Below are 20,501 nucleotides of genomic sequence, written 5' to 3' on the forward strand. Positions count from 1 at the left end.
ACTTTGCGCGATAAATATTACCTATTTGTTCAGCACTTTTCATTTTGAATCACATCGATAACACGAAAGTGTTGGCAGTGTATATACCTAATGGAATGTCACAGTTTGATTTAAACACGCGACATTGTAGGTATTTATCACTTGAAATATCCATGAAATGATTGCTGTACATTACCTTAATACATAGGTAATAATTAATCAGAACAGTGTAACACCGGACAACTAATATCGGCGTGATCCCACTTCGGCGTGGGGTGAAGTCTTCATAAATAGTTTATGTTTGAATGACTGCAGGTTGCTTATTGATTTTGCCTCCAAGTGGTACCCGACGTGCGGCTAGGAAAGCTATTTAGAATGCTGTCATACGGACGTGGCGACAGCTGATTAGACCCGAACAAAACTCCTTTCTGTGTACTATATACACATGGTAAATACTCCACAACTTTTGTTGTTAAAGTTTACCTTTGTACGCGCTCTCAGCGTACACCGGTATTTTGTTTGTCGTTACAAGCGCCGGATTTGGCGCGCATATTTAACTAGGTTTGCGGTCACGAGTCACGATATGAGGAGTACATATAAGTGAGGCTAACATAAAAAGGTAGCGCAAATAATACTTTTATTGTATTTTCTCGGCGAAGAATGAATAGGTGTAGGAGGCACGGTTATTTCGACGAGTTGTCAATTAATAATGGCTGATCGCTTTTGTTCGTTGGATCGATCAGCACATCAGCGGCTCTGTTTGCTGTTATGATTGATTTGCCGCCGCCGAATTAAATTGAAAATGAGATCAGGAGATTTCGCGTGACCCGTCCTTTCTCGTGCTTTCGAGGTTTATTTTGAACCGCCCAACATCCAACTAATTCTACTAGGCTGCTGTAGGTTTTTTATAGTTAGGTCTATATCTAACATTTTTATTACATGTATCTTCTAAACTTCTAAAAGTTATACTATTATTATATTTTTCTATATGTTCCAAAACGCATTTTCCACGCTCGATACAATGTCAAACTCCGTTCAATGCTATCAAACTAAATTAGCCTATACCAACTTTAAAAGTCAACAGTCAAACACTGGCCTAATTTGTTTGTCTTTCACCTCACTGATTAAATAATACCTGCACGAAGTTTCTGATTGCTAGGATATTGATCAATTTGGATGAGATGATATATGAAACTCTTGAATAATGCCCATTTTATATACCAATAAACTTCGTGCTTGTATTGTTACCTATATTATGTTGTCAGTTAAGAGGAAAGGGGACAACCGCTACTCCATACAAATGTAGTCTCCAGTAGTGCCTGTAAGTCAGCTTTAAGTAGAATCATCTCACGTCTAAAGAAGATTTCCGCTACAAATAAAAGTATCATATTGTATCGTATCTACCAATTTCAGCAGGTACCGCTTTAACTATTACTACTGTTGCTTAACGCGGTGTGCATGGGCCCTTACTAGGAAACAATCAAATAATTTTTAACACTACCTACTATTTCAATATAAATTGAAAAAGATGCTATATAGGAAATAAATCGCAGAGCGGTAGTCGTTTATTACCTATAGTTCGTTTTTTTAGCATTAGAAAGAACTTGCAAGAAGGTATGCGATCTTGTTCTTGACATGTCTTTTAATTGAAAAACGCTTTTTAATAATCAAAAATTATTACTTATGAAAGCAGAAGAATATAAATGATCGTATTAGATTCATAATTGTTACATATTTGCCGTAACTTATTTTTAAAATGTGTTTTTCAATTAAAAGATACATCAAGATTGTTTACCTTATTTCTAATGCTAAAAAAAACTAACTATAGTGCGAGAGGTGTTGGTGTGACTGTGATTGTTATCACGTGTTTATAATCTGGTGACGATTCCTGTGTTTAATATTTACTTAAGGTTCAACGAATGCAATATACTTTTCTCAAGTTCTTTACGTCCACAACGTAGTCAAGAAGGAAGTCTCTTTAAACTCCGCCGTTCCGGAAATTATGTAAATTTTACGAAAGCAAACGGTTAGTGTGTCACGGCTACTACACCCGCTGCTGCTGCACCCCGTTCGTAGCAAATTAACGTTTCAGCGCTACAGCAAATTAGTCTACGAAATGTCGTAGCCCGTAGCTCTCGTATTCGTAGCAGTAGGTCTTGCGATAGCACTGTAGACGCTAATGATGTTGACACTAGAGGCGCGCTTGTCTACCTGACCCCGCCCCCCGCGGGGTCGAGTGCTCTCAGACCCACGATACCACTAAATGGAACGCGTCTCAGATACGAGTATGTGCCCTAGCACTTACTGCTGAACATGACAAATGTAACAATGCCTTTTTGACGACGCGAATGCTATTCTTTGGGTCACGAGTGCTAAAAGGTTTCCGTATGGTAAAAGTAAATTGATTCATTCGTCGCAGCAGTTGAATAAACTAAGTGAGTCATTTTTTTATTGATTATTATAATCGATAACCTCACTAATGACACGTACACTGCAGTACGTACAATAGAGCAGTCAATACCGCCTGTAGATGTACAAATTGGTTTTATCTTCGGGGCGGCGAGTGGCGGGGGTCGGCAAGCAATTAACGTCACTTATGTTATGCACTAAATAGTTCCTTACACGAAGGAGCCACTCGCATGCTGTAATTAACTTATTTTAATTAAGCCTCTGCAAATGAAAGCTTTCGCTACTTTGTCGCCTAAATGGGACCAGTTAAAATTTGATACCTAGCGTAATTTTGTACCTTGCTACATTTTAACCTCTACACTGAACTTCGCTTTAGAATTTCTATTACAGTACGTAAAGGGAGTTAGTTGTGAGGTATGTAATTGTAACTGTAAAAACCCGTTTTAATGAAAACGTGTTTTCCCTGGTTAAAACATGTTAAAACTAGTTTTTTATATCGTCTCAATGAAAACGCGTTTTCTCTAGTTTTCCGTCAGGCCTCGGTGAAAACCAGTTTGAACTGGGATTTTCAGTCAACACTAGTTTTCGCGTCTCTTGGTTTTCCTTGGTTCTCCATGTGGAAAACTACAAACTTCGTTTTGCTCCTGCGGAATTTCCCAGAACTCTATGGGAATTTTCTGAAACTTGAATGTCATTAACCTTACATGGTTACTGAAGGTAGGTCGTTTTCCAGGCTCCATCATGTTCCACGTGCGGCGGCGGCCGGCGGACTCGCAGCCGCGCCGGCGCAAGAAGAAGACCGCCGGCTGCGGGGCGGGGTGCGGCGCGGGCGGCAGCAGCGCGCGGCCCGGCTGCGAGCCCGTGCTCGTCGAGGTGGCGCCCGACGGCTCTTCGCTCGAGAACGGCCGCCGCGTGCGCATCACCGGCGACATGCTCGAGGTAACCCCGTCACACTGTCTCATAACACTCATAACTCATAAATTCGCCTTTCAGAATTAGAATCAGAATCTCATTTAATCAAGTAGGATTTTACAATCTCTTTTGAATCGTCAAAAATACATTGTAAATAAATTAAAAATAAATAACAGCTTACAAAATTCAACAATTATAATTTACTACCAATAAAAATACATTTCATAGAAATTAATTAATTTATTAATAGAAGGCTATGCATCTTTATCATTAATATACTCTTCGACTATGTAATATGCCTTATGCAGTAGACCAGATTTGACGTATCTTTTAAGTCCAGGTAATGGTAACTCCAGTGCCTCCCTTATAACTCCCTCCCTGTTAACTTTCAATTATATATCTGCTGTAACCTATCCTTGTTTCGTACATTAAAGTAATTATTACTTACTATTTATAACCGGCGACGGCGCAAAAAGACCGCAAGATGTGAGCCCATGTAGCGTGCTGCATCTGGGCGTTTTCTAAAATAAATATTGAAAACCCGATTCTCACGGATCCGGGTGTTTTTGGGTTCTTTCAACTCAGAATCACTAGCATATTCAATCCTGATGATAAAAAAAATGTCCCAAAAATTTGTATGAAAATTGTACATTCCACTACGCCACGTCCATACAAGTGAAAAACTTTCTCATAATAAAACGTGACGTAATGGAATGGACATTTTGGGACATCTTTTTTTAATGGAAGGGTGGAGAGTGCTGTCGATTTTGAGTAGGATGAGCCCAAGAATGTCCAGATTTGAAAGAATCAGGTTTTCGATATTTATTTTAGAAAACGCCCATCTGAGCTTCACGCCTCTACTTAGTATCTTCTATTTAGAATATTCAGTTAGTGACAGGTCGACTTCGCGACCAAAAGATAAACAATAGGTATAAGCTAGGTATTTTATTATGTGAGCATAATCGTTGTAATGCCTTACCTTATCTGCCAATACCATCATGGGATTTAACTTCTACTGTCTAGGTAAAATTGTAGACCTCAATTATACGTCTGTCGCCCTCAATCATTTTTCATCAATAGACGTATTAAAAGATGCAAAGATAAACCAAATTAGGGACACCCGTAATTGTGTTAAGGACACTCGTAATTGTTATGAGTCTGATACTTTCCTAATGCGAGTATTAATGTGGTGGCAATGACAATACCGTCGTGTGACACATGTCGCTGGTTTCTCAGAAATAGTGCTGCCTTTTGCTTGTGGGCGAGCGAATAGATACGCGTATGTGTATTTGTGTACCGTGTCTGTGTTGTGAATGTCTTTTTATTTTAGTAAACTTTTCAAGATGACGCCATCAATTAATTAAATCGATCTCGGTTTTATGCCCATCATAAACGAAAGTAAACAACCCAATTAAGCATTCGTAGTCGTAAACTTTAAGCATGTATTCGTAAGTAGGTATACAATACACATATGTATATACAACGAAATAAGATACTGATCTACATAACTAACTGGTGCATCAGACACCGCAAGAGTTTACGTTTATCTAGTAATGATCCTTAATTCCATAAATAGGTACATTATTTATATAACGATTAGACAAATTTAAACAGGCACTGTTAATTACAAATTTGAATTTTAAATATCGATCGGAATATCTGAATTTATATCCATTTTTAATCGCTGTGTCATATACCTATAGTGTTGACTCGTCGGATACTTTTAGAGCAAATGTGTAGGTAGGTACTTATACTTACTATCGACTGTTTGCAACCTACGTCTTTTACTCGTTGAGTCATCCAATCAGTGCTGGACGCCTCTATTTAATATCATTTTCTTAGATAGGATACTTTCCGTCGCTCGAACGGCGATAATATGAAGCCCCGAAGTTCAAACTCCGTTACATTGCAGCTATTTGTGTGTCCAAGGCTGATGTTAAATAATGTGAGAAAACCTTACGTCTCAACAAATGTTACCTACTCGTACACATGCTTTCACCTTAACACAGACATGACCACGCATATATTATAACAAATATAGGGCACACATAAGATTTCGCAGGGCTCGTGGAATATAATTCATGTAATCACACTACAAGTCCAACAATCTACAAATACATTGTGTGTTTAGTTAAATATGCATCTCTATTGAAACTCTCATTATATTAGAAGACTACGCCATCAATCGTATTAGAGAATTACGTGTTAAATAGTATTAAATGTAACAACTGCGAAGGAGGTGCCCTTTGATGAGAATTCAATGGGTGTAGTGTAGGCGTACTGTGTGTAGACTAGAGTTAATCCTTCGCTCACTCGGAATGCGCGCTTCCATTCACAGAAACAGTATTGTTTTGCAGATACGACGTATATATATTTGTGCATAAACTTTTGATTTAATTTGAACTCAACTTTGTGTGGGTATAATTAACTGATACACCAAGGTTAATACTATGTCACATCCTATGTCGTACGTCGAAATGTTTTTAAATATTCTGAATGTGTTCTTTTGATATCGTATTATTATGCAAATTTCAGTGTATTCCATTTGAATATTAAATCAAAATAAATTGGTTATTTTGTGATCCATACTCAATTACTAAATATATACATATTGCTCATCAATCTCATCATACATATTTAAAGTACAGTAATATTTACTTGTCATTTCTAAAACCTAATGTAGGTATGGAAAGATTTCAAAACTTGTTAGTGGTGTGCTTACGAACGTACTACCATTCCTGACCACAGAGTCTATTATTATATTATTCGGAGTAGACTTGATTAGCATTCTTAATTTTTTCCACTAGCGTAAAATTAATATAAGTATTAGTTAGTGTCATTAGTTGAAACTCTAGGTCCATGGGGTCCCAGCGCGCATAAGTTGTTCGCAGAAATAGCGAAGCGTCTGGTTGACGTAATGGTGACCAAAGAGCTGGCGGCTACCTAGCACAACGTATCAGCATAGCGATACAGCGAGGAAATGTCGCCAGCATCTTTGGTACAATGCCTCAAGGGCCTATTTTAGATTTAAGCTAGTTTTTAATTTCTTTTAGTAATACCACTGTATATATCTTGTTTGTAAATAAATGATTATTAATTTATTATATGAAATTGATGACTAACTTTCAATATGACATAGTGCTGAAAATTAAAATATTAAACGAAATATCAAATGTCAGAATATTAAATGGGACTTGAGAGGGACTTTTGTATATAATAAGCGTGTATAACTCAGTTACCCTCGGGTGGGCTACACGTTAAAGGCCTGTGCACACCGGCTGCGTGTGCGTGACGTGTACGTGCGCGTGCAGCGTTGTAGTATAAAGATCCTTATGAGAGACGGCACACCGCTTGCGTAACGTGTGCGTGTGCGGCTCCAACATTTTAGCGCACGCGTACGTGCACGTCACGCACACGCAAGCCGGTGTGCACAGGCCTTAAGACGTGCATAGTATGTTTTTTTACATGAGTTAGCATTGTGTCCTCAATGCTTACCTGTTGATCACCATACTGTGAATATTTCTATAAAAAAACTAACATTCTCCTCATAACCTTGTGGCTAGGTGGGGTCGGGCAACGGCACGGCGCTCCAACTGTACGGGCCGTCGATCCAGCCGCGGCACTGCGTGGTGGCGGCGGGCGAGGCGGGCGGCTACGTGGTGACGCCGCTGCACGCCGACGCGCACGTCTATGTGAACGGGCGCCGCGCGATCGCTCCGCACTCGCTGCCGCTCCAGGTACCCGCATTTCCAGGTGGCGCTCAAAGTTAAAGGGCCTTCGATCCAGCCGTACTGTGCGATGGCAGCTGGCGAGGCGGCTGCTATACCTAGTCTAGCAATAAATTCTGCAACCACGTTAATTGTACATTTTACAACTATGAATTGAACTTATTGAGTAAAATTTTACATATTAAAAATAATGGGTCTCTATTGTTTCCCAAATAGTTTTAAGCCATAATGTATTGTTTGCCCGAATTTTCGTCAGTCATAATTAATTTGGTTCAGAAACGCATCACTTTTCAGGATTGCCAAAAAACAAACCTAACCTATCTATAGCATACCCAGACGAAAATCCTGAAATATTAACGGTTTCAGTGTTACGCTTAATGATAATATGACAAACAATACATTATGACTTAAAACTTTATGGGAAACAACGGGACCCCTAAAAATAATATATTCACGTCTATTATACTACCTACGCTCACTTTCGCATCAAGAGACACGCCGCATTTACTGCCGCTACCGGTAATGGAATACCATAACTTGCGAAAAGCTAACAGAAAAAATAAAGGCTCGGTGACACAAGACGGAATAAACAGAAATAAAAGTACGGTACCCGTATACGTATCGCTCTGGATTGTCGCGGTTGTATCCAATAAGATAATTAATTTGGGATGTTAATCAAACAATGTTTAAGTGTTGTCACTGAGGCCGCACGTGCTTGGAAGCTTGAAAATCATTTTGTAAAACTTGCCCGTCAATTGGCTTTTCAAGTTTAGGGGTTACAAGGAAAATGTTTCGAAACAAATTAAGAGCAACAAAACACTTAGGCACAAATTCTGGCTTTGTAGCATAAATAAGGCGCTGTTCAAGCCATCTCCAGACAGCATCTCAATTAACCAATTAGTGAGGAAGGATGTTTGTTATTCCAGACAGTTTTCTGTCAGTGTCAAGTCCCTCGTACAAAAACAATGCTTCACTTATCTCGTGGGAGTTCAAGTATACATATTATTCAGAAATTTCGATTTTAATAAACACTGAGGAAAATCTTTAAATATGTTCCGCTTTCGAATCAAATAAGTTCCAGACGTTTTTCAGTTTCTATTCTTATTTTGCCTTAGAAGTGTCCTAGACCCTTACGCCGCTTGGTCCGATCGGCTTGTCCGATCAATCGGACTACGAATATTTTCTTTCCCGTTGGCTCGATTGATCGAACTCTAAAGTTCTCGTAGCCCGATTATCGAATTATTAGGAAATAGTTATTTTCGATACAAGTGCGAAAAAGAGGAAATTCGAAACGAGTGGCGATAAATTAAAACACGACCGAAGGGAGTGTTTTAAATCGACACGAGTTACGAATTACCTATTCGCACTTGTATCGAACAACGTTTTACAGTACATATGGCACTTTAAAGTTTCGACATACGCACGAAAAGTGCTATTTTACGCACTAGTGCGGAAAAGTAGCCCCATATGTACTGTAAATTGATTTCCTTGTAGTCTGAACGATCGGACCACAGGGAGATTATTTTTCCTGTTAAAGCGATTGATCGGACTATTTTTATAGAAATGTTTTGTTAAGTCCAGCTAAAAATACATGAAGGCTATCTCATCTTAGCTTAGGTACTAGAAACTGGCATGAGCTAATCTTTTCTAGATATATTGTCTCCGATACGACGTTAATTCAAAATGTCAATATCTGACGTCAAAGCCATTTATTAATCTCGTAGAAATGGAGGAAATTATGGATCACGAGAAAATATATTACGTGCGTCGTAAAGGCAAGAGTCGTCGTCATAAGTAAATAACACTTTCGACATATGAACAGAACACAAAATTCACCACGAAAGGATCGGTCGAATCACCAGGAAGAATAAAATTTGTGTAATCGTATTAAGAGGATTTTACAAAGTCTCGTGGCTTGATCGATCGAACTAGATGAACTTTTAAAATCCCGTTAGTCCGATAGTAGGACTACAAGACTTCAATAAGTATAAGTACTTATCGTCCGATCAATCGAGCCAACAGGAAAAAAAATATTCGTAGTCCGATTGATCGGACAAGCCGATCGGACCACGCGGCGTAAGGGGTCCTAGATATTATTCCTTCGTTCACGATACATTCGCCACATAAAATTGGGCGATTCCATTATTTTTTAGTGTGCGCATAACGATTGTTGTGTCGTTTCGACCGCCTGCGGGCGCGCTGTGAAACGTCATCTGTTTAGTGATGTCCTGCCTCCCGGCCATTGCATTTCATTTGCCCCATTTTCCCGGAAGCATTAGAAATAACAGTATCCTAGTGCCATTCACAATAACTAGGCAAATGTTATGCATTAAATTGAAGCTTTGATTTCCACGCAATTAAATATGAATAAGTAGGCTAACAATGCCTTGCGGTGGATATTGTGTTCCGTCATGAATAATAATTCTATATTTTCAGTAATACTTCGTTAATAATGGAAACTCAAGGCACTGACAACGATACAATAAATCAGTGAAACAAGGTCCTTTAGCTATTATGTTTATGTATCAATTGTTAAGGCTCATTAAAAACGTCTCGAGAAGTATTGGATAGACATGCAAATGAGAAGAAGTACAGTCAGCAGTAAAAGTGTGTCACAAAAACATTTTTGCCAGTACCTAGTTTATTTAAAAACATATATAGATAAAAATAAATTTATTCAAGTAGATCTGAGTGAGGATACTTCTATATTCATTTTGAGTACTTATCTATTGACAGCACGGCTGCTTACTGAAATTCGGACGAGTGTCGACATTCCGATTCGTGGACCCGAACCAAGAAAACATCCTCAACCGAAACCTTTCGCAGTCGCAACACTTCGGCTCCGGCTCCATATACGACAGGTGAGTAACGCTCTGTCACTCCACACCTCACATAGTTGTCGTGATTAGTGTTGTCCTGGTAATCGTTAGATGTTGTTTGTTCGCAATCAATTACTTCAACAAAACTAGAAATTTTAAAATCATTCATGCACCTTCTACGTTATTGTTCTGTTTAATCTGCCCGTTTTTGACTACTTTATATGTTTTTTATTAATCATTTAAGAAAGTAGTGAAACGTTTGTTTTTGTTATTTTGCCCCACCATGAATACTAATAGAACGCTTTCACTATTTTCCTAACATCACAATCTCACTAGAACATTATCAACCCGTCGCTTGCCGTCTCCGACGTGTTTATTTTGTTACCTGTCGAATATGTTTGCATGTCCGTTTCACCTGCTCACCACATCGCTTGTGTACGTTGTGGCGCTAGGTCGCCAGAGGGCGGGCGCGCCCTGTCCGGCGCCATGTCGCCGACGTCCGTGGACGACGCGCCGCACGCCGACGACTACCGCCCCATGAGCCCCGACCGCGCCTACTCCCCCTACCGCGACGCCAACGACACCCTCACGCCCTACAACAACAACACGCTCAAACTAGACAACGACTCCGTCGTGTCGCACCTCAACGACTCCAAGGAGGACTACCTGCGCGACGACCACACGCCCTCCATCTACGACCAGGACCACTCGCAGAATAGAACCAACAACTCGCAGTATAAGGACAACTACGAGACCACCTTTGATCTAGATGGGAACGTTGAGACCAAAAGCATTTGCAGCGCAAAAAGCGGAGGCTCCGGACATGACAACAGGTACCCTACATTTACTGATCAGTGATCACACTTTAACTTGTGTGAATATTTATGACACATAAAACAAGTTCATGTATCATTCTCAGTCCAACCCTGAGAATTAATCATAATGTACTAAATTTATTTCCTCAAAGAAATGGTTATAACTGAGCTAATAATGATTTTTATTATGCATGTTCAAATCGTTTTGAAATGTTGGTTTTACGAAGTTTGTTTACGGATGCGGATCGCGAGACTCGTTTTAATTGGCCACTCAATTGAGCTCGGTCTGGACGAACGGTCTGGGATTAAGTTGTTGAAAAATTGCAGCTATTTGGGTTTGTCCTTTACACGTATCTAAGCGTAATCCATTTTTTATTGAAAAATCATTAGATAACATGTACGTATACATACTGAAGCCATAGAATAATCAGGAAGCACTTATCTATTTACTCATGAGTCTGATGCCTATGTACGTATTTCATTCGTTTCATTGTCTAAAAGGCCCTACTTACACAACTACAAGTAGCTATCGATTGGCCCCTCTTATTTATCTTAATCTTATTTACGTGTAACAAGGTATTAAATTAAGGAACGCCGAAATATGATGAATAGAGATTCGTTAATATATAATATAAAATCATCTCATTTATTATTACAAATTGCATAAAATGGGGCTCGTCTTCGTAAATATATCTTATAGAGGTGTAATAAGATACTACGTAATTTGAGTAAACTGTAGCTGTTCAGCAAGTATTTTCTCGGAATACTTATATATGCTATTGAAATAGAAGTACAGAAGTTAACCGACCGTGTTCAAACCTGATTACAACGGCATAAAGTCTACACGGTGTCATCAGAAGAACAGCAATCATAATAGTTGTGTATACAGGATGAGTGCGACAGTGGGCAGCGCGGCGCGGCCTGGCCAGGAGGCCATCCTGCCGGCCGTGCTCGAGTTCCCCGAGGCGGGGCAGGCGCAGTTCCTCGCGGCCGTCATCTCGCGCCTCGACCCGCACGCGCCCGCCTTCAAGCTGGCGCCTGTCTACACGCTCTACCTCTGCGCCAGGTAAAAAATAGAAATATGAATTTGTACGACGGCAGGCATATGTTTTGTTGCTTAATGTAGTGATTCTCTTGAAAGTAGCTTAATGAGTATCTGTCAATAGCTATTTTCAAAGGGATTTATATCTCTACAGATAATGATAAGGTGAAAAACCTCTGGCTCTGATCTTTTTTCTACACGCTATCTTCAGCATCTCGGACGAGGTCATAACGCCAATGGTATAACTAAAATATTATAGATACCAGTGGTAAATATGGTTAGCTAAAGCTGAGGTATTTTGTTCTAAATATGTACCTATATTATTAAGGCATGGGGCAAAATGCTGAGTAACCTAGCTGGCTTTGTTTATTTACTTACTATTAGTACCAAAATATAACGTACATAGGTACACGCTCACGCTTTTGGCGTTACTGTTGCTGCGGAATAATAACGATCATGGTGCACGGAAATAGTATTCCAATAGCCAATGGCATGCTGGTACATTAGTTCTATAACTATTCCATCGCTTAATGTGGTCGACGCAATCCACCTCAGTCTACATCAGAGTATACCCGTCTAACGATCTAACGGTATTAAACGATAAGAATCTAAGTGTGAGTAATGTAGACGGGTAATTAACACCGCTCGGGTAAATGGAATGATAAATGTTGCAGGTACCGCGCGTCGACCCACTACCGGCCCGAGCTCACGCCCACCGAGCGCGCGCACAAGCTCACGGCGTTCCTGCACCACGTCGCCACGCTCATACACGCCACTGTGCAGGTAATTACAACTATTCATCATCATTAGGTAAAATGTAAGATATAACTATAACGTTTATATCCCTTGTATTGTTCTCTCATACTGAAATAACCGATGATTTTCATACAAACTGAGATTATTTTGGGGGTGTAATTTTGAAAGTTAAAACTAAAAAGGAAACCCGACTCCAAAAATACATGTAACAGTTTAGCTGTTGTTTAGTGTTCTAGGCAGTAAAACAACTAGTACATAATAAAAAAACTATATTAAAAACAAAGAAAACGATTTTGTAAAAATAACTAAAGTTGAGGGTAGGTAGATTAGTAGATCTCAGAGGTGGTTCTTTATACAATTTAAAGCGAGCCCGTATTCACTTGCACGCACTTATGAACGAGTGCCACTTCCCTGCTGTGCGCTTGGTGCTGTGGTGGTTGCGCATATAAGTGGTGGTGACGTCACGGCCTTGAGGTCTTCACGGGTCAGCAGGGCAGCAGGTGGACTCCGGAGCCAGTGTTGGTAGTGTAGGTGGTAGGACCCCTGGAATTTATCATTATTGGACATTTAGTAAAATGTCCGATTTTGCGTTACTGCCTGCAACATTTCGCCGCGTGAAGGAATAGCGCGAGTTGAAAGTGCAGAAAGCAGGAAGGCAAGCTCAAAGCATTAAATAGTGATCAGTGATGTGGTAGAAACATACAAAATCAACTCAGTACTATGGAGTAAGTACTTATGCAATGAAAACTATTAAATTCAAAACATGTAAAGTGGAATTTATATTGACAAACAATAATGTTAGCCTATAGCAATTAAGTTTTACTCTAGTTGTATTTAATCTACACATTTATTTGGAAATTGCAAATCATGATTTCACTTTTTAGGCAAGAGGGTAGAAATTCATTACGTTACAAGGAACAAAGGAAACCAATTGTACAGAATTACTGCGGCGAAGCGTAATAAAAGGATCTTAACTACAAATTAATCTAAGCACACACCTTATTAGGAAGAAATAACTATCTAATGATATAATTAGCACAAAGTAGTTATAAAATATAATTTTGCAACACTCACCCGAGCGGGGGAAAACACTAACGCACAAAATAAATTTAGAAAATGATAGTTTCTGATGCAATTAATTAATTTTCTGACGGCACATTTTGGAAGGGTTGCACGAGAGCATTATTAAAAATTTAGTTGGAGCGAACACATCGCGCCGCCGCGGAAGTCCAAATGGCCGAGCTCCATGCACGGACACCCCTCGCGCCCCGCGATGTCGATACACACGTCACATACGTGTTTCGCGCTGGATAAGCGCCTACATCACCACACGAGCAAATATTACTATAGAATTATTTATTTAGTTAGGCACTTATATTTTAGTTTTACCTAATATAATTTATTTAGTTTTAAGATTATTCTTAGTGTATTTTTATGACAAAATTGATCATTCAGGGAGCGTCAAGACGCTAACGTTACATACATTAATTCATCTTTCACCCGGTGTTCAAGGGCAATTGAACTCAGATTAGCTTCAATAAATGGCGCTGACATGTCATTGAACATTTTTTAGGTTTTTGAAGATATGGCTTTTTACTCGCTGTCTACTTATGTATAATCTATGTTCTTTGATGTTGTATCGTATTTTTTTCACACAGGAACGATGTACAGACTCAGCTGCGCAAGCATTCTGGATGGCGAACGCGAGCGAACTCCTACACTTTCTCAAATGCGACAGACACATATCGTCTTTCTCCACACAAGCACAGGAGTTACTACCCGCCACTGTACAAAACGCCTTTAGGTAAGGACTATAACGGCTCGGACACAGCCGACGCCGACCGCCGTTGGTTAAAACAGACGTATGGAAGTTGGCGTCAGGGTCGAGTGTGCACGATCAGAGCGTGCACTCCGTGGCCCTGGGAGGTGAGGGCTGACGCTGGTACGCTTATTTTCGAGGCAGTGGAAGCCCTTACGTTTTGTTAAACATGCTTTCGCGTAAGTAACGCGCTTGTGAGTCAAACGCAATTCACTGACAGAGTTCGTTTTTTTTTTCAGTAAGTAGGTACCGTATTTTTGTATTGACCCAACTGACTATGGGCGATTGTGCACTACAATGAATGTTACTGTCCGGCAGTCCGAGTTTTTACGGTCCGATATGGCACTTATGCATTAAATGTTTATAGTAGCTTGTGCACTAGACGTAATTTTACCGTCCGACATTTTACTTTTCCCCATTCCGGACAGTTTTTTTCCGGTCCGAGATGACAGCTATGAAATAGTACATTATTGTCGAGGTTCGGAAGTAGCTACTTGCAGGCTGAGGATTCGTTTTAAACGGACGACCTTGGGAGTCCGTTTAATTGAATCCGAAGCCAGCAAGTAGCCTTCCAGCCGAGTCATATATAGTGCTTTTCTCAAAAATGGTGCAAGAAATAGAAATATTTTACAGAACTTACAGAAGCAACGTTCTAATTTTCACAGAAAAAAATACAACTATTAAAAAAATTTGCTTGCCGCCTTTAAAAAAATAAAAGAAGTGTATTTTTCTGTTGAAAATACGCCAACCTATTTGAGACACCTAAATAGTCGCGGTACTAACATTAAGCCTGTAACAGACTATCGTAGCGATGGGCGAGTCGAGTTATCTGATTCGAATAATTCGAATCAGTCTACAGATGAGTTAATTCGAATCAAGACTATTGGCAATTCGAATCAACTCGACCACTAGCTAACTCGGCGAAATCGCCAACTCGCCGAGCCAACGCTATCACACTGCTACTAAGGCCATTCAAAAATAAACCTTAAGACCGTAGCCCGAAGGCTCTTTTTACAACAACTGCCGCTCGATTCGCCATCTCAACTCGAGTTGGTACTATGATCATTCAAAAATAAACCTTAATTCCGTAACCCGAAGGTTCTTTTTACAACAACTGCCGCTTGATTCGCTATTCCAAGTATACCAACTCGAGTTCACTGCTAGTATGGCCATTCAAAAATAAACCTTAATTCCGTGCTCTGAAGGTTCTTTTTACAACAACTGCCGCGTAACTCGCCGTCTCAACTCGCTCCGCGCCTGTGCCTGTGACCTTGTCGCGAACCACGCGAATCGTCGAGTCGAGTTAACTCGATTTTGAATTCGAATCAGCGGCCGAATCAATTCGAATGATTCGAATTGAAAAAAAGTGGACTCGTCACATCGCTAGACTATCGCACCGCACCGCGACCTTGGAGCGTCGCACCCATAAGTGAGAGCGAGAAAGAGATATCTGTTTCTAGCTCTCCCTTATGGGTGCGACGCTCCAAGGTCGCGGTGCGGTGCGATAGTCTGTTATAGGCTTTATAATAATAAGTGCTGATCATCTGTTTGGCTGTTTAAGGGACCTATGCCTTTATTTGATATGGCCATTTAAAGTTTTAAAAAGTTTGGAACTCGTTAAATAATGGAATTTGTATGCGACATTGCAGTCCCGAAATCGAGACTGCAATGTTTTTAACTTTTTAATTTTTTGAATGACTATAAACTACGCACTTCGCGACCTATTTTTTAACCGGCAACGTCGACTTTGCCGTCCATTTTTGAGAAAAACGTGTTTATGCTGGTGCACTGCGTCTGGAATTAGGATTATTCATGACTTGGCCGGGCGGGGGCGGGCTACCTCTCTTTTAGTAAAAAGACGGACAAGTGCACAAGCCAATCATCCGTTTTTTTCATGCCACTGCACCGCACCTGCGAGTAAAAAGACGGACATGTGCACAAGCCAATCATCCGTTTTTTTCATGCCATATCGGACCATGAAAACTCGGACTGCCGGACAGTAAAATTCATTGTAGTGCACAATCGCCCTATCTCTGGATAGGTACTTAAAACCTAATTACGAAAATGCTCGTATCATTGCTTCAAATCAAAGTATTAAGTAGCTATGTATACAATCACTAACAAAGCTTGCGTGACTTCGATATCTGCAACTGAATTCTCGTATCAACACTGTTAAGTGTTTGCATAGTAGTTTATAAGAAGTTCGTTGAATAGTATTTCATAACAATCTTTATGGTGGTTATCATAATTTTGCGACAAATATAACTTTTGTGTTTACCACAATCGGGGGACGAAACCACTTTAGGAGGGATTTATTATATCACTCTCAAATGTAATTGGACGAGCAGACGTTGACCTGAAAATGTTTTATGGCAAGCGCAGGTTTTACGCTCGTTAAATTGAATTTTACGGCGGTCCACCTGCAGCCGCGATCGATGGCTGTCTGTCGTTAACGTGAATGGTATACATTAAGTTTGGGTTTACCGGTGACCTACATATATATGCTATGCGTATAAAATATATGGGTTTTGCATTTACAAGTAGGCTGCGTAATTTAATTAAATTTCTTGTCTATAAAGATAGCCGGCAGAAACTACTATGTATTTTTTGATAACTTTAAAGAGTTTTTTTAGGACGAGTTACTTTATCTGCGCCGACTTTGACAGAACAAAGCTTGGTAGTGTCATTATGTGTAGTAATTACATCACTGTTATCAATTAATTAACTCAACTGTCACCTCTTCTCTCATATGTTATCTCTCTCTCTCTTAAGTTTTGCTTTATTTTATATTTTTTATGTGTATTTTAATTGGTTGCCCTGAAAACCAGCGCTATGGCTAAGGACATTAGTCATCGGCATATGCTGAGTGGCATCCATTTTGGTGTCTTGTACTAGAATAAGATGTATTATAGGTTAAGCATGTATTTCAACACCAAATAAACCATTTTTATTTTATTCTATTCTATTATAAACGTCATATTTTTATGAAAAATGCAGAGTTAGTGCATGGCATGCATACTATAGTCATTTATCTGCCTAAATGTTACGTCTGTTGTTTGTTTCCAGCAACCTAGTGTCATGCTTCCAAGAGGAGTTGTCCCGGGCCCTGGGCACGCTGACGAGCCCCGCGCTGACGGACGCGACCGAGGCGACGGCGCCGACGCTGCAGGCGCTGGCCGCCGCGATGGTGCTGCTGCGCCGCTGCCGCGTCAACGCCGCGCTCACCATACAGCTGTTCTCGCACCTCTTCCACTACATCAACGCCGTGTGCTTCAACAAGGTGATTGCCAAATTAATGTTTAATCACCAGTGATCGGGGATTTCTATGCCACACCGCGGGATATCAAGTCGAAATGGTAATATGGATACGCCACTTGGCCCGCGATAGGAACAAAACTGTTCGAAAAGTAAACGCTATTTCGGTGTTGGTAATTCGTTTATAAAATAAAGGACTATAAAAAAACAGTGTTGGTTATTATTTAAAGAAAAAATATTATTCAAAAAATTATTAAGTTTTCAATTTTTCAATTTCAAATTTTCAATTATTAATATTAATAATATATGCAATGCATGATTAATTGATTAACAGTAACATGCCAAAACACTCTCCTATATCGCACACGAATCCCGGAATCCCGCGGCATATCCATACTAGCATAATGATTGAGGTCATTCACCCCAAGTGGCATAGAAATCCCCGATCACTGTTAATCACCGTACGCGACAGGCGGCCAGGTACAGATGTAGTGCATAATTTATTCCTATGACAAATACGGAAAACGATTATGCACTACATCTGTAGTCCTTCTTTAGGCAGCCTAACTACTTTCTCAGACAAAAACGAAAGTCTTACGAATACAGGTATTGTGCCGTAATCATCATAATCGTAATAAGAGGCTAAGGACACAACAACTCGTCGTGCATGAAAGGGCATGAAGCTTTTAGTAGCATTCATTCGTCATTCGTACTTTTCTTTGTCTGTCTTTTAAAATTATAGTACCATAAATGCAGCGTTCGTGAAGCTACTAAAGTTTGACGAAGAATTCTTAAGAAGTGCGAGTGCTTAGTAAAATTATACTGTATTTATATTACAGATTTTCGTTAGTTTAATTTTAGCTGTTAAACTGTTTCACCATTCAGCGGGTTTCACGTGCCAAAAGGAGACATAATATAGATAGGTGATACGAAGTTCACCGGGTCAGCTAAAGTCTATTTTTTCTTTCCGTAGACTAAAATGACATTTCATGTGTTGCTAGTTTTTTACGTATTATAAATAGTGATGTGCTACAACCTTGGAGGATATAATCAAACGGAGACGCCATGTCTGTAATTTTCTGTACAAAACAGTCTGCCGATTTTTGCGGGGGAGGGGAACGTCAAATGTATGCGTAACGTAAAAATAGCCATGTCAGATAAACGTCAGTCCATACATTGTGTATGACCGTTGGCCGCCTATTTTCGACAGAGGGGAAAGCCTGTTAATGGCTACTCCGTTTAGTTGTATCCTCCAAGGCTACAACCGGTACTAACCGAAAATAAACTATTGGGAGGTACTTGTATTTGTTGATGAAGTGTCTGTAACACAATGAATGGATAACCCGTAACGTTCTAAAAGGGGACACTAGTAGAGGTATTAAAAATGTGAAATAGTGTAGGTAAAAATGCCATCATTTTCAGGTATTTAGAAATGTTGTATCCAGGTCTATACACAATATTAAATTTCTAATATTTTAAAGCGATTTGGCGTTGCGTCAGGTCGGCGATACGTCAATGTCATTTTTTTAATGTTTGAGTAGATTAGTAGTGAGTAGATTTTATTTATTGTTTATTTCCTATCATGTAGCGAGTAGATTACATTTATTGTTAATTTTGTATCTCAAATTAATTTAATATATATATCGGTTAATCACAAACCGAAATCAAAGGTCAGCGCTACATGTTTTAAGCTGGTCACATTATTTCTACGTTTGACATTTGTGGTTGTCATTTTAGTCTACGGAAAGAAAAAATAGACTTTAGTGAGTTATAATTTTGCAGCTGGTGACGGAGCCGGGCACGGTGTCGGCGCGCTGGGGCTCGGCGCTGGCGGCGCGGCTGGCGCTGCTGGCGGCCTGGGCGGAGCGGCAGGGGCTCGAGCTGCCTGCCGACTGCCATCTCGCGCGCACACACCAGGCGGGTCAGTACACCACCACGAGATACTGCGTCGCACGTCGCATTCCACATTGAAAGTGTAAAAAATGGCTTTAAGTTAGTTTAGTGTCGATAGTTTCATGAACGTTTTATTTGATAGCGGTGAAGCCATTTGTACTACAATCTCAAATGCACCTTCTGTACCACGAGATTTAAATATGTAAATGATTTTCCGCACTACGATTATTTTCCTCTTCTGATGATAGTTCATCCTCCAAGTGAATTATTAAAGCTAAATCAAGGGCGTCCATTTTCTCTCCTTGATACGTTTCGTTTGACCTCGGTGGCTGATGGTTTATTATGACGCTGTGGAACTTTCCACATGTCGTCACCGTAAAGACGGCCGTTTTTTTACGTCCGCTATATGACGGCACCGCTTTCCGAGGAAACCAAAGCTTTAGCAGCATTTAAAGGCGCTCGAAAACTATCGTGTCCAAGTTTTTTTTATCGTCTATAAACCTGCAAACGCGGAAAAGTATTCATTTTTTGTATGCAAAACCTGAGTAGATAATTTATGTGACGTTTTTAAAAATATTATCTGCCTCTGCGCTGTCTTTAATGTCCGGACTTTGCAAAATTTTTAAGAGAAACTTTACTCGGTCATTGTGTCTGGCAGTCACATTAAATATATAGCTGGTCAACCAAATCTTGTCAGTAAAAAAAGGCGCTAAATTCAAATTTTCTATGGGACGATATCATATACATTTTTCAAATTTGCCGCCTTTTTCTACTGTCAAGATCTGGTTGACCAAGTATAGTGTAAATTTCCAGCACGCCTGATCAGCGGCACGTACCGCACGGGCGAGGAGGTGCGCGCGGCGCTGGCGGCCTGCTTCAAGCTGAACTCCGTGCAGGTGCGCGCGCTGCTGGCGCCGCTCGCGCCGCCCGACGTCGTGGACGCCGCCGCGCACCACGCGCGCACGCTCGCCGACGAGCTGTGCCGCGCTGACGGACGCGAGGTAACCACACCACACCACACGACACGACACGACCAAAACATGCAGGACCAGCGATGTACTAAATTCGAAATTG

The 20,501-nt window shown here is 40.3% G+C and overlaps 1 protein-coding gene across 1 annotated transcript in view; it reads left to right on the forward strand.

Moving 5' to 3' along the window:
• LOC134650323 (uncharacterized) overlaps positions 1-20,501 on the forward strand; it is a 106,316-nt gene that overhangs the window by 71,365 nt on the left and 14,450 nt on the right. The window contains exons 10-19 of the mRNA XM_063505283.1: positions 3,122-3,327; positions 6,864-7,037; positions 9,765-9,889; positions 10,300-10,680; positions 11,552-11,728; positions 12,379-12,487; positions 14,119-14,264; positions 17,346-17,559; positions 19,317-19,455; positions 20,241-20,428. Coding sequence (XP_063361353.1) covers positions 3,122-3,327; positions 6,864-7,037; positions 9,765-9,889; positions 10,300-10,680; positions 11,552-11,728; positions 12,379-12,487; positions 14,119-14,264; positions 17,346-17,559; positions 19,317-19,455; positions 20,241-20,428 — 1,859 coding nt within the window. The remainder of the gene's footprint in view (positions 1-3,121; positions 3,328-6,863; positions 7,038-9,764; positions 9,890-10,299; positions 10,681-11,551; positions 11,729-12,378; positions 12,488-14,118; positions 14,265-17,345; positions 17,560-19,316; positions 19,456-20,240; positions 20,429-20,501) is intronic.

Source organism: Cydia amplana, chromosome 8 (assembly GCF_948474715.1).
Source record: "Cydia amplana chromosome 8, ilCydAmpl1.1, whole genome shotgun sequence".
In the NCBI taxonomy this organism is placed as follows: domain Eukaryota; kingdom Metazoa; phylum Arthropoda; class Insecta; order Lepidoptera; family Tortricidae; genus Cydia; species Cydia amplana.